This window comes from Lates calcarifer, unplaced genomic scaffold (assembly GCF_001640805.2).
Source record: "Lates calcarifer isolate ASB-BC8 unplaced genomic scaffold, TLL_Latcal_v3 _unitig_1737_quiver_1373, whole genome shotgun sequence".
Taxonomy (NCBI): Eukaryota; Metazoa; Chordata; class Actinopteri; family Centropomidae; genus Lates; species Lates calcarifer.
In genome coordinates, this window is record NW_026115725.1 from 1 (window position 1) to 14,661 (window position 14,661).

General features: G+C 39.6%; 1 protein-coding gene across 1 annotated transcript in view; it reads left to right on the forward strand.

Annotated features, from left to right (window-relative positions):
• The first annotated feature begins 67 nt into the window (after positions 1-67).
• The window catches only part of LOC108890339 (actin-histidine N-methyltransferase), a 30,014-nt gene continuing 15,420 nt past the window's right edge, over positions 68-14,661 (forward strand). Inside the window, exons 1-6 of the mRNA XM_018687204.2 lie at positions 68-424; positions 8,046-8,164; positions 9,348-9,440; positions 9,703-9,851; positions 10,074-10,146; positions 10,783-11,039. Coding sequence (XP_018542720.2) covers positions 8,062-8,164; positions 9,348-9,440; positions 9,703-9,851; positions 10,074-10,146; positions 10,783-11,039 — 675 coding nt within the window. The 5' untranslated portion in view covers positions 68-424; positions 8,046-8,061. The remainder of the gene's footprint in view (positions 425-8,045; positions 8,165-9,347; positions 9,441-9,702; positions 9,852-10,073; positions 10,147-10,782; positions 11,040-14,661) is intronic.

Here is a 14,661-nt window from a genome sequence, read left to right on the forward strand (position 1 = left end):
GACCCAGTCAAGGTTGGTTTATGTGCAGGAATAGAAGAACTGCTGCTGTGTCACTGGAAAGGTATGAGTGAACCGGAGAAAATGTCTACGGCTGGATTTAAGCTTTAGTTATGACTCGTTCCTCAGTCGTATTCTCTGTGAATGTGTGTGCTGTACAGGAATTGTGACGGACAGCGCTCGCTACCCAACAGATTAGCCCGTCTAAAACTGAGGCTGAGTCTTTATTACTGGACAGCTTAGCAGCTAAGCGCTAGCCCGCTAACGTTAGTCGGTGCAGATGAATGAGCCCTTTACGTTACCGTGCCCCGCCACGACTCTGCTCGGATGGGCGTGAGTCCTCGATGTTAGGAAGCTAGCTGCTGGCCTAAGCGGGAGAGGCTACAACAACCCGAGAGGCTAACTGGTGCTGGGCTGTTTGCTGGAGGTGAGAACCGTGTTAATAGCGCTTTTATGCTACTACTAAGACGAAGTCTCGACACCTCCTTACGTAGGTAACGATATGACAGAAACGTCAGAACGGAGTCGAGAGTGGCTCTGACCAACCACGTTGCTAACTGATTAGCAGGCTGAGTGAGGTAGTCCAACTATAAAAAAAAGCTTTATTCTTTGCTGTAGGGTTAGCCAGCTCAGTTTAGCCCCACTTCAGTTAGGCTTGGACAGGAACACAAAGTTTTGTGTGTGTGTTGGATCTCAGTCAATCAGAGATCCCTGTACTTTTTAGAAGTAACGTGAACTGTCACAGTGTACCTAGCTGTCTGATCCCACAGCTTTCAGAGGAGTAGAGTTGGTTCTGCACCCGATCTGTGGGTTGTGGCAGTGTGTTACTTGTCATTTCCATAATCAGACAGACAAAGTAAACATATAATTTCTACATTATGTAAGTTTATATAGAAGTTCAGGCATTTATATTATTTTTCAAGCCATTAGTCAACAAAGACAATACCCTTTTGCATAAAGAGAGGTTAAAACTGCACTAGTCAATATTTGCAAGTTAACAGCTTATCAAATCACTTTGTATTTATCTGAAAATGAGTGCTTCACTCATGTAATGAACAACAGAGATTCATAATCAAACTCTGTAGTTCCTTTTAACTTTGTGGAGTTTTTCAGTCTCTTAGATCATTGTTTTGGTTTTCTGCTTTAACCCTGCCTTGTCTTCTGCCACAGCAGGCAGCTGTTTTAAGAGAACAAACTGTTGTTGTGATTTCACATTGACCAAAGAAAGAAGAGTTGGCCAAAAAAACCTTAAGTACAACTCTTCTCCTAAAAGAGAGAGTTAGAGAATTTTTGGTCATCATTTTAAATCATTTTAGAACAAGCAAGTTATCAGCACTAGCACTAGCCCAGGACAGTGGCTGCCTGAAGCTCTCTTCTTATTGTAAGTGACTGGCTTTTGACCACAGTGACAACTGCTGCTGTATGTCACTGAGCAGCTGGGTGGTATGAGAGAGGGTGAGATGCACACACTCACACTGGAGCTGTGTGGTGATAATGTGAGATTAAACAGAAAGAAACCCCAAACTGCCAAAAATGGTCTTAGCCACTTCCTCTGCTTCAGTAAACTGAGGATTATGAAAGTGTGGAGTGGCAGGCATGTAGGGTGAGCAGTTGTACAGTGAGGAGGAAATCTTACTTATTGTGCTAAGGCATGTAGGAAATTGAACTGATCCAGATAAAGTGGACATTGATGCTTGCTCTGTATAAACATGTCATTTTGCTGGTGTGGAAGCCATTGGACTAACTCTGTAACTTACTCTATATAATGAAATGCCGGACTGGTACTGAGACCAGAGTGAGATTAGCGGATCACAAAATATGGTTTTGGTCTCTATGGAGCAGCTTTGGGTATGCGTTCGATACCTGTGCAGTTGATCATTACTTAAGTATCCCAATGCGTATGCATGTTCCAAAATTGTGACACTTATGCCAGAGGGAGAGGTGCTTTGCCTGCTTTACTCTGCACAATAACATAAAAATTAAAAACTCAGAGAGCAAGAATATATCTAGTGCAGTATACAGTCGGTGTGCGGGCCCTAAATCCACATGGACACAACAAATTGCACACACAGCCTCATGCACTCCCTCCGATGATGACATTTATGTCACATGGATCCTTGCATACTTGGGGAAATAAACTTAGCACAAAAAGTAAGGAAATTTGTGTTTGGTAGATTATTTCTTTGTTGTAACAATGCTTATTGGCAATAAATCTTATACCATTGCAAAGCCTGTTTATTACATTTTAAATGGTGTTGTAAGGAACATGCATTTGTGGGATGAGCAGCAGAGCTGAGTATGTGGGTTGTGCCCATGAAAAATTTGCCAAATCTTCTCTGCCAATGCCAAACAGCTTATATTGCTGTTGCTATTGACTCTTGTTTTAAACTTCTGGTACCTCTAGGTGCTGCCAATCAGGTGCCTGATTGGCACCTGAAGAAGACTGTTTCCTCACCCTGTCAGCACTTAGGTACCTTAGGTTGTCCTCTACAGATTTTCAGTCAAGGTTTGCAGGACGATATGGCCAACGGCTCTCTGCCCAGACTATCCGGAACAGACTGCATGCAGCCAATCTCCGGTCTCATAGAGCTGCCAGGAGGCCTGCCATGACTGCCCTTCACCATCAGGCCCGTTTGGGCTGGTGTCGGCAACACGTGCACTGGAACCTGAACATGTGGAGGAACGTTATATTCAGTGATGAGTCCAGATTCTGCCTATGGCAGATGGATCGTAGGGTCAGAGTGTAGAGAAGATGCGGAGAACGCTATGCTGATTGCTGCACCGATAGAGTAACATCTTTTGGTGGAGGCAGTGTGAAAAACATTTGAGGCAATCTCAATACAGAGAGATATTGAGATGAGATTCTACAACCAGTGGCAATCCCATATGTCCCAAGTCTGGGACCGAACTCTATCCTCCAAGATGACAACACTCACCCCCCACAGAGTGGGGTTTATCAGAGACAACCTCCAGAATTTGAGAGAGGATGGAATGGCCAGTAGTCCTGACCTCATCCCCACTGAACACGTGTGGGATCAGCTTGGGTGTGCTGTTCGTGCCAGAGTGACCAACACAACCACGTTGGCTGACTTGCAACAAATGCTTGTTGAAGAATGGGATGCCATCCCACAGTGGTGTGTGACCAGGCTGGTGACCAGCATGAGGAGGAGGTGCCAGGCTGTTGTGGCTGTGTATGGTTCTTCCACACGCTACTGAGGCTCCTGTTTGTAAAATGAATAAATTGTTAAATTGCCAATATGTTTTGTTTCTTCAAACTTCAATCATCCAATCCACCAAACACCAAACAAGAGTCAATGGCAGAATAAGCTGTTTGGTGTTGGCAGAGAAGATTTGGCAAAGTTTTCATGAGCGCAACCCACATACTCAGCTCTGCTGCTCATCCCACAAATGCTTGTTCCTTACAAATATGGCACCATTTAAAATGCAATAAACAGGCTTTCCAACGGTATAAGATTTTTTGCCAAGAAGCATTGTTACAACAAAGAAATAATCTACCAAACACAAATTTCCTTACTTTTTGTGCTAAGTTTATAACACTGGCTTAAGTTTATTAGGCTTGGGAGTAGTGATGTCACATCACATGACCAGCCAGCATGGCAGTCCACATTTATGGCAGACTTCACACGTTTGTCAATCTCATGAGGCATTGAATGGAGTTATGCAAGAACTAAAGAAAAAAATTAGTGTGAATATGTAATCAGCATATATGTATCTACAATGATGGAAACTAAAGTCCAATCACAATCCACGATCTGAATTGCAATTTTTCCTCCCAATTTTGAAATGTACTGTCAAGAATATCCAGACCTGAACCAGCCTGTGGACTTGTGTTTGCATCATTTGAAAACAGCGTGTTTTAAAATGGTCATTTAAAGAGTTTAACTTGTGTATAATTTTGAATATTAAGCAAAGTTGTAATCAGTAGTCAGTAGAGTGGTACAGGATAAAAGTTAGCACTTATGGTTCCCTCATTCCAAAGTCAATGGGGTCTGGGGTTAATACAAGCTCAAGACATTTTCACTTTTTATTCAATTACATTAACTATGTCAAAAAAATACCCTACTTTTGATTTTTTTTTAAGCTCTTATGTCTTAAAAAGGGTGGTTGTTAATAAGTGGCTAAATCAGACTACAATTAAGTGAGGCTACAGATTGGTTTTCGCTGCACACAAAGACCGATCTACTCACTAGTTCACATTTACAGCCATGTGTTGATACTCAAGCTCTTGCAAACTTTTACTCACCTTCTAAGAGGAGAGGCTTTTGTAGAAGATGTGAGTGTGCTAAATTAAAGTAGTTGCAGAAAGTTGGAAGAGGTAGGGCTGAACGATTTATCGAAATTGAACCGCAATCACTTGATGAAAACAGAGGGCAGAGCGAGACACAGGCAGTGTGAGTCACTCCGGTTCTCTCTGTGTCAGGTGAGAGCTGTATGCTAGTTGTGAGAATGGGCACAGTTTGAGCGGAAAAGGATAGATAGGCTTATTTTTGTTTAATGTGCCTAGTGTTTGCCACAGGTTGAAAATGCACATGTGGCGGTGGGTGGCAAAGTGTGTGACCAAAACACGAGAGACTTGCGCAGTTTAGATGAGGAGAGTGTAACCCAGGCTATTTTTTATACAGTTTTTAGAATTCCCCAATACATGTCACATGTAGACCATCAGGAGATGCTACAATTTACTGCTGTTCCCACATATCTCACATGCAGGCTGTCAGTAGAGGCTAGCTAGGTGGTCACTGCCATGCATGCAGGTCAAGACACGGCGAGTGGCCAAAAATTTAAGAGCACTGATCAGGCCCTCACACCTTCACACGCACGTTAGGGATTGTTGACAATGAATGAACTAGTAAGATGTAATTTCCTACATGGAGCGCGGAGAATGAATCACTTCCATTCATATCAAATCACTAAGGAAGCAAGTAGAATATCATTTGACTTTTTTATTCCTGAGCTCAACCAGCCATTTAAATAAAAAACAGTCTTCTCTTTTAATGGAAATAAAGTCCTGTTCACTATAAAGTGCCACATGTTGATATACTGAGCTTAAAATAGTCTTTCTTGGGAGGGTGGGAGGTCCCAAAGCAATGGTAGGGGAAACACTGATGTTAGTGAACAAATGCTGTTCCAACTGTTAAATTGAAGTACTGTTATTCCAGGGTTAGTTAACATGTTGCCTGCTCAGACATTATCGGCGCCGATATTCGGCATTTTGACGCATATCGGCATCGTTTTTTTTAATCCAACTGCCGATAAGAGACCAATTTAAAACTGGGTTATTCTGGCTCTGAGGCAGTCTGCCTCTCTGTCTGCAGTCACTACGCTGTCTCCAGCATTGTCCCGCCCACAGCACCATCTGATTGGTTACACACAGAGCCACAGCAACAGCCAATCAGCAGTGAAAACTGTGCATGCACAGTGCTCACACACACACTGAACAACTCTGCTTTTTGCACCACAATCTGGTGCTGCTCAATTGGGACTACTAATTAATTTGAGATTCACATTTCTGTGCAAATTTTATTTAACTTTGTTTTATTTACTTTATAAAACTTCAGGAAGCTATTTATTAATTTAAAATTTCAGTTAACTTTATAAGAGATGCTGCTGACCCTGGGAACTCCCTGCATTTTTTGTTTTTTGTTTGAACTTAAAACAAAGATAAGTGAAAGATAAAATAACATTTCAGTTATGTTGAAATTTTGGAAAACTTAATTTGCTGTAGAAAACTTTAGGGAGCTATTTATTTGTTAAGTTTTCATTTAACCTTATAAGACATGCTGCTGAGCCTGAGAGCTCCCTGCACTTTTTGTTAGAATTTTAAAACAAAGATGTCTATTTTCTAAGATAAAAAAAACACCTTTAACATGTTGCAAATCTGAAAAGCTGCTTAATAAACATATGCTTAAAGGCATTTAAACAACATTACGTGTTGGTTTTTGTATTATTCAAAATTTTGACGCCAATATTTTCACTTTTACTGCAAATGAATATTGGCTCCACATATTGGTTATCGACCTCCTTGACTACTAATAATCAGGATTGGTATCGGCCCTGAAAAAACCAGTCGGTCTATCACTATTCCTTGGTGAGGGACGTTACAGTATGATGACTGATTGATGTTTTCATTTTTGATCGATGCTATGAAATTGTTGCTTATTGAACTGATACAGATCGATGTATCGTTACACCCCTACATTTTGGCCTAGCTTTGTTGAGTAAATAGTGACACAGTGTAATAGGTCATGTGTCTGAGGTGTACTTTCTTTTTCACATAACTGTATATGTGGGTTACAACTACCTCCTATTGAATGGTGACGCATCGAAATTCACAACGCCGGCACAGCAAGGTTGTTTGATGCCTATTCCCAATCTTTACAGTAAAGGATTACTGTGGTCTTGGTGCTTGACTGACCACATTAGTGGTGGATCAGATCGACCTGCTGGGAAGAGAACATTAAAGTATTGAACATGTTATTTCCTGTTGTTAGTGGGCGGCACTCTGACTATACCTGAATATAGTCATTTGATGTGTTCAGGCCAAGGCTCTTCTCAAGCTTGAAGTTTTAGCCATACTGGACAGTGTATCTGTGGGTTACAACAACTTCCTGTAATGGGGTCAAACATTGAAATCTGCCATGGCACCATGGCCTCCCTCAACAAAAACTGAAAAGCTTTGTACTTTGTACATAGCATCACTTATGTCTTAATTTTGCATTGACCAAATTTGAAGTTGATCTGATAGGTGTTTTGGAGGAGTTTGTTCAAGTTTGGCCCCTGAAAGAGTCCAAAAATACATTGTGGAAAGTATAAACAGTATTGTCTTATCCTATACGTCATGTAAGTATATCTAAATACAGTACATCCAGGAAGTATTCAGACCCCTTCACCTTTTTTCTAATTTTTTTATTTCAATCTCCACTCACCAATAATGACAAAGAGAAAACATTTTATTAAAAAGGAAGAATTTTAATATAATATTGACATCAAGGCTCCACCTTAACTTTTTACACTAGTAGCACTGGTGTTCTTTACTGAAAGTTTTAGGAGCACAAAAGTAACACCACCAGCAAGAATCATGAAAGCCATGCATATTTTTGCATGGGTAATAGAAAATATACAGAAATAACAATGTGCTGTCTTATGTTAAAGGAAAGTATTATTAAACAGAATGATTTAAGTTTCACTTAAATATGAACTCTACAGAGAGTTCAGAAAGTGGTCAGACCTCTTCACTTTTTGCACACTTTATTTTATTGTAGATTTAATTGTAAATGGATTAATACATCTAAGAAATTGTTTTGCAAATTTGTTAAAAATCAAAACAGAAATCTCACATTTACTAAAGTATTCAGACCCTTAATTCAGTACATTGTAGAAGTCCCTTTGGCAGCAGTTACAGCTTGGTGTCTTCTTGGGTAAGTCTCTACAAGCTTTGCACACTTGGATTTCAGTAGTTTATCCCATTCCTACAGGCAGATCCTCTCTCAAGTTCTGTCAGACTGGATGCCAAACGTCTGTGAACAATTTTAACCATTTACAATTAAATCTACAACAATCATCAATCAATAACATGGACGCTAAGAATATGCAGAACAACACTGTTATCAGGTAATATAAGCATGATGGACAACAGCAGTATTTAATTATTGCCCAGCCATGCAAAGCCATTTTCAAACACTGAAATGTTGAAATAACACGATCTTTGCGGTAGTAAACATAGGTCCCTCTAAGGGAAAATATCAAAACAAGGAGAAAAGAAAGAATATGGAAATCTCAGAAACACTTTAATGAACAGTTGACTTGTGGCATTCTGCACTTATTAGAGCTCACGTACCTCCCTTACTTTGTGGTGTGGAGCAGAGTGGACAAACTATACACAAACTGCCACACGAGTAATGAATTGTTTAATCAATTTGAAATAAAGACTGTGTCCGCCTTTTAACTTCACATGGTAAGCATGATGTTTAGTGACAGTAAGGCAGAGTATGAAATCCTAATAGTAATAATGGTGTGTCCTCTCCGCCCAGTTGTCCATCCAACACTATGGGAAAGAAGAGTCGAGTGAAGACTCAGAAGTCAGGCTCAGGAGCCAGCGCTGTGGTTTCCCCGAAAGAGATGATGAACCTCATCTCTGAACTGCTGCAGAGTACGTTTACCTCAAACATACACCCACTCCACCTTCACAGTCTTTATCTTGGGACATATCTTTTTTTACTCACTCATTCCACTTTCTGCTGCTCACAGAGGTGTGTACATGCTAATTCAAATGAAAGAAAGCATAGGCAATATGCTGAGTCAGCACTCATCTTTTATCCTGATATTCTTGTGTACATTTTTTTGGTTGCTAACTACTCCTGTATACTTTCAGCTGCAGAAAGCATTTAACTATCAAAATGTTCAGCTTTGTCAGGACATTTATGCCATACTTTTCTTTTTTCTACTATTTATTTTTGAAATATTCAGCTTTTTCTGCAAAATTCTGCTGATTATTATGAATGGAGGGAATGTTCAAATCCTGTAAAACATATATTTTTTTAAATTCAACTACCTTGGCATACTTTCAGCTAGAGACTTAACTTCAGCTTTAAGTGGGTTACAAGTAAGTAATCACAAGTTTGTCTACATTTTGATTTATACATTTTGGGTGAGAATTGAGAATGGGAGCTACAAGAGCTTAAGTACAAACATTTAAGAAAAAGCAGAAGAACTGGAGGTTAGAGCGCCCATGGACACCTGTAAACTCAAAAACTGTCAGAAAAAAAAGGTCAAATAGAAACTACAATAATTCTAAAACTGTACCAGATATCAATGAGCTGAATGACAAATTTATAAATAGTTCATCTGTGATATTAAGAATTTCTTCTTTCACAGTTTTAAGGCTTTCTGTTTCACTGTATTTTCTGTTTGACATGTCATAGTTGAAGTGTGTTTGGCTGTATGCAGGCACATTGCTAGGCTTAAAGCTCTACTGGGGCACAGGTCCCCCACCAGGCTGTCCTGCCAAGACAATGATAGGAGAAACACTGCTGTTGTTGTGTTACGTTACCAGACCTCAAACTGCTCTCAGTGTTGCACACCGACACTATAGGTGGGCTATAGCTTCTACTTGGAGTTAACACTCTTGCTACATGTTTGAGTAGAATTATGTGACTTAATGCAATGATTAATATTTATTGTTGTTGAGAAGCAATCGTGGCATTTATACCAGAGCACAGTTCATTTATACTGGGGCACGTGCCCCAGTAACAGGTCTAGCGACACCTCTTGCTGTATGGTTCAGTTGAAGTGATACAGTAGAGGTGTTAATGGTTGCTGTGTGTTTTTTCCAGAATGCAGCAGTGCAGCACCCTCTGCTGGTAAAGAGTGGGAGGAGTACATCCAGATCAGAGGCTTGGTGGAGAAGATCCGTAAGAAACAGAAAGGTGAGGACATGTGTGCACACAATGTTTTACATTTTTGACTTTTTTTTAAAGTATTCAAGTCAAAGCAGTTGTTGATTTTATCTTATGGTACTGAAGAAGTATGAAATGCAATACTTGTTTTAGTGTAGTTAAATGTGAGGGATCAGTTTGGGGTTCAGCTGTGATGGTGGGACACCACTGTGGTAGAACAAAGCATGTAGAAACAAATTATTTATTGTTGCTCTCTCATTCTCTCTCTCTCTCTCTGTGTGTGTGTGTTCAGGTATGTCAGTAGTGTTTGAGGGCAGCAGGGAGGACTACTTCCCAGACCTGATGTCCTGGGCTCAGGAAAATGGGGCTTCCTGTGACAGCTTTATTGTGACCAACTTCGGTGCAGAGGGCTACGGCCTGCGGGCCACCAGAGACATCAAGGTGAGCTCAACACAGTGGTGATAACTTTGTTAATTTTTGACATTATGGAAGGATTTTTAAAGGAATATGCTGCTGATAATTTAGTTTTTTTTATATCACAGCAAAGGAGCTCCTGCCACCTGTTGCAGCAGGTTGGCAGAGCAACATAATGCTTAAGTTGTTGTTGTTGTGTGTGTGTGTGTGTGTGTGTGTGTGTGTGCGTGCGTGTATGTATGTATGTAGGCAGAGGAACTATTCCTGTGGATTCCCAGGAAGATGCTGATGACAGTGGAGTCGGCCCAGAACTCTGAGCTGGGTGAGGACTTTGGATGATGAGTTCGTAGGATCAAACGTGTTTGTGGAGAAATTGCACCATTGAAGGAGAAAATCAGAATTATTTTCCACAATGAAAGATATGATTTATAGGAGAAAAGAAGAAAACTAGAAACAGAGTTCTGTTAAAACAATTTCATGTAAAGAATACTCTTCAGTATTATTTTCCATATTACATATCTAGGCTACAAATCCAGTAGTATGCAAAAGTCTTGCCGCCCCTGAGCAAAGTTCATATTTTATTGATTTGTGAATTAGAAGAAAGTAAATGCAATCCCCACTCTTAAAATTGACTAAATTAAAAGGAACAGTGCATTAACAGTTGAAGAAAGGCTTATTTTTAATGTTTGTTTGCTGCAGGGGTTAGATTGACTGTGTGACGCAGTTCCTCATTACATGTTGAAAGATACTTCCACAGGTTTTAATCTAGATGGCATTCTGTAAATCACCAAATCTGTCTCAAGGGCTGCTCTAATTTCTTATTCTTTAAGATGTGTGGAACATGTCTTTACTCTCAGCATGTGAAAACATCCTCTACAACAGCAGTAACTCAGGATTTCCAGTCTGCTCAAGGGAGCGTCATGTTATCCTGTAACTGACTGTGACCTCTGTGTTTCAGGTCCTCTGTACAGCCAGGACCGGATCCTACAGGCTATGGGCAATGTGACGCTGGCCCTCCACCTGCTGTGTGAGCGGGCCAACCCAGCTTCATCCTGGCTGCCATACATTCGCAGTCTTCCTCAGGAGTATGACACACCGTTATACTACCAACAGGATGAAGTGCAGCTGCTGCTGGGCACACAGGCAGTGCAGGATGTTCTGAGCCAGTATAAAAACACTGCACGTCAGTATGCCTACTTCTACAAACTGGTTCAGGTAAGCAGAACCACTTGTTTACATTGGAGCAGTTGTTCATGATGTCCGGGTTCACCGCTCTTAATCAATACTGCACAGATTCCAAAGACTTGTTCCTATCAGTTATCCCTTTTTATGTAGAAACATATATTTAGCAAATCCAGGAGCTGGTTCCTAAACGTGGGACCACCTCTGTAGCATAGGCGATGTAGATCGTTATCGGGATATGAGATGACTTATATCGTGATATGAGATTTTTGTCATATCGCACAGCCCTAACACACAAATACTGGATACGCAACAGGTCAAGCATTTAAGAATACCCCAATTTTTCCAGTTTTTACTGAAATTTAAGCAGTTCAAGTCCAGTGAATAACCCTAAATGGTCCAAAGGTCAGTGGTAAATTGCCCATGGTTAAAAAAAATAGGTCTCCAAAAATGTCATTAGATCATGTAGATTCTATACTCATATAAAAGCTTTCTGGCGGTAATTATTAGGACAGTAGTACTGCACATTGCTATCAGAATGGTGAGAAAAAAGCAAGTAACGTCAGAAGAAAAGAGCTAGGTGGAGGTGTCACATGATGGTCAGTCTCCAGACTAAAACAAAGAAGCTGGTTTGGGATGAATTGGACAGAAAGTGAAAGCAAAGCAACAACTTATTTCAACTTTCTGAGTAGTATCTGATTTCCACTTTAGAAAGAACATCAAGAATGTGTTCAATTTTTAAAATCTTAAATTATTGGTTCTATGCTTTCACTTCAGAAACTCTAGGACATTGAATTATGTAAATTTAAATAATAGCTGGAAAAATAGAGGTGTTGTAAAACTTTTGACAGTTGCCGATTGTTGTACTGGTTGGTTGCTTTATTATTTCTCCATTTAATATGAAATAAGTTAAATTGTGGTAGAGTTTAAACAAGGTAAGGTACATGAAATAGTTAAGATTTTGTGACACCTGGACATACACCCCACTTATTTTTACATCTACCACAATTATTTTTACCCAATGAAATTGTGAAGTGTGAGGGGCTGCTTTTCCCATTCTGCACCAACATTTCAAATTGCTACTGAACATATGACACATAGGAGTCCGATAATGTAACAATTCTTTAAGTTTATGCTATGGCTGGCAGTTTGAGTTATTAACAAGTCTACCAAGTCTTGCCTGCTGTTGCCATGCAGAAGTTGAGAACAAAACATCTTTCAGCTTTCAATTTTCTCATTAGTGTTATCTTAAGCTTCTACCTGCCATTGGATGTTTATCGACGAAATGCACCTTCGGAGTCATAGCTTTTGTGTCCATTAGTCTTGCGCCTTTGACTTTTTTATCATTTTTATTATAGCAGATATTTTCTAACACAGTTGTTCATCTCCTGTTCTGATGATTAAACTAGTAGTTTTATGTTGATCCAAGCTGTAGAAGATCTCCAGCTGTGAGTCACTACTCTTCTCTTACATTAGCTACTCCGAAATATGAATGGGACTTTCACTGTAGGTGTTCAATTTAGTTCCAACTTTGTGGGCATGTACAAACTGTGCATAATTGACATTTCTCTCTCACCTGTCACTAATGTTGGACCTGTTTTGGTGTGAGAAGTCACACTAGAAGTCAGCAGTGAACACTGAACAAACCACACCTCTGAAGATATTTTACTATTGATACTTTGTTACTGTTATTTCATTAAGGTTTTATGATGGAGAATGTTTCCACTGTGGCATTTGCTACTTTTTCAAAAAGGTTGTGCATCCAATTATAGAATGAAGACTTTGAACCAGTACCTCTCAGTTCCTGAAGCAAGACTATATTTTTTAACACTTTTTGTCCTTTGTCCTATTTTCTCCTCATTTAATTGAATGGATTAAAACCAACTGGATCTCAGAACTTGCTGTAGTGTCTCTGCTAGTTAAGGAGATGTGAGCATGTCTCGGCTACATGATCAGAAAGCCAACTACTGGAAAACCATACTGATAAAATGAAGTAAAATCCACAGTAACAGCTGGTCAGAGTATAGATTTACAAGATCCGTGGTTTAGTTTGTAGAAACAGAGTGACCCCTTAAAACAGAGGAGGAAAGACAGACAGAGCTGAACTAACAGATGAATCTGACCTGTCATCAACTAAGGATAATGGCTACTGACATTTGACCTTCTTTGGAGTTTGTTTGGCATATAAACTTCATTTAATCATAATGTGATGTATGACAGTAATTTCCATACCAAGATCAGCAGCATAACTTTTCAGTTTGGGAAAAGTCAATTCAGTGTTAATGTGCCAACAACTGGAACAGGGACAGTTATTATGGTGTATGATGAAATATTGGTTAACGGGCCCAGACGACAGACTGTGGGATAGTATTCTGAAAATATGCTAATGTTCCATTATTAATGTGAACCGTAGTGAGATGACAGCTTAGCTTTAATCAGAACTCACCACAGTCCTACTCTCTGAAGTCTTCTTCTTCTCTCACCACAGAAGGGGGTCATTCTTTCTGTTAGCATCTATGTGTTTTTATTACATGATGAACAGGCAGGAGAATGACTGCACATTAACATAACAGTCACAATTTTATTGGTATATCTCAGTAGTTTGTTTGATTCATGTTTTGCCTTTTTCAACTAATTATGCAATATGACACAAGTGTCATATTTGAATAATTCTTGAAGAAATCATGAGTAACCATAGATAAATGCTTAGGTTACTGCTCTTGTTACTTTACAGTGCAGTTATGGTGGACTCCACTAAGTGGGAGTGTTGTGTTTTAAATAGTCTAAGTCAGTGAAGAATTCCAGTGCTGAAGAAGCTCTGGTCACTGACCCATTACTGTTGGTTTCAGTGCTCTTATGCTGTCCATTTGATTTATGTTGATTTCTGTTTCAGAGACTATTATAATAATGAAACGTTTTTGATGTCAGCCATAGTGATTTTTGGTTGTACTGTACAAGGATTAATTATATTTCATAAGTAAACCTATTGACAGAGATTTGAATGGGATGTTCTTTAATCACATGTGTCTCAGTTGTTGGTACAGCATCTGCATTGCTGCCAGTACAGTGACTAGAGGGCTGGAAGACCCAGTCTCTGTATAAGTTCAAATTGACTGTAGTGCTAAAATGTAATGTGGGAATTATGTGGTATAGCAATCTTTGCCATAGCAAAAAACATCACAGAAAGATCAGCATTTCACACAGTCAATAAATGATCTTTAAATGATTAAAGAGGTGATGTTTAACAAACATCTTGTATCATATGTTAAAGCCCAGTTAATTGTTTCTGTGTCTGCATGGCTGTGTGGGCCCAAGTGATGGAAATTGACCATTCAACCAGTCCTCACCACTGCTACTAACAGCACATGCGTAGGAAAAGTTAATTGGACCTTATTTTGCATACTGTATGTTTTCTTTTTTGACTTTTCTTGTTGTTTAGCCAAATACAAGAGACAAGGAGGTCGCCATAATCTTTTCTAGTGAGCATATATGGAGCATGTCTGCATACACAGACCTCCATCTGTAGTTTGTATATAAGTGTGTCCAGAGAAACACTGATAGCATCATCAATGATTTGCAGAATGTGTGTACAGAAAAAATAGGGAAATTGTGCTTTTAGTGATGTAAGTATAAGGTTGATGAAACCTGTTCACAA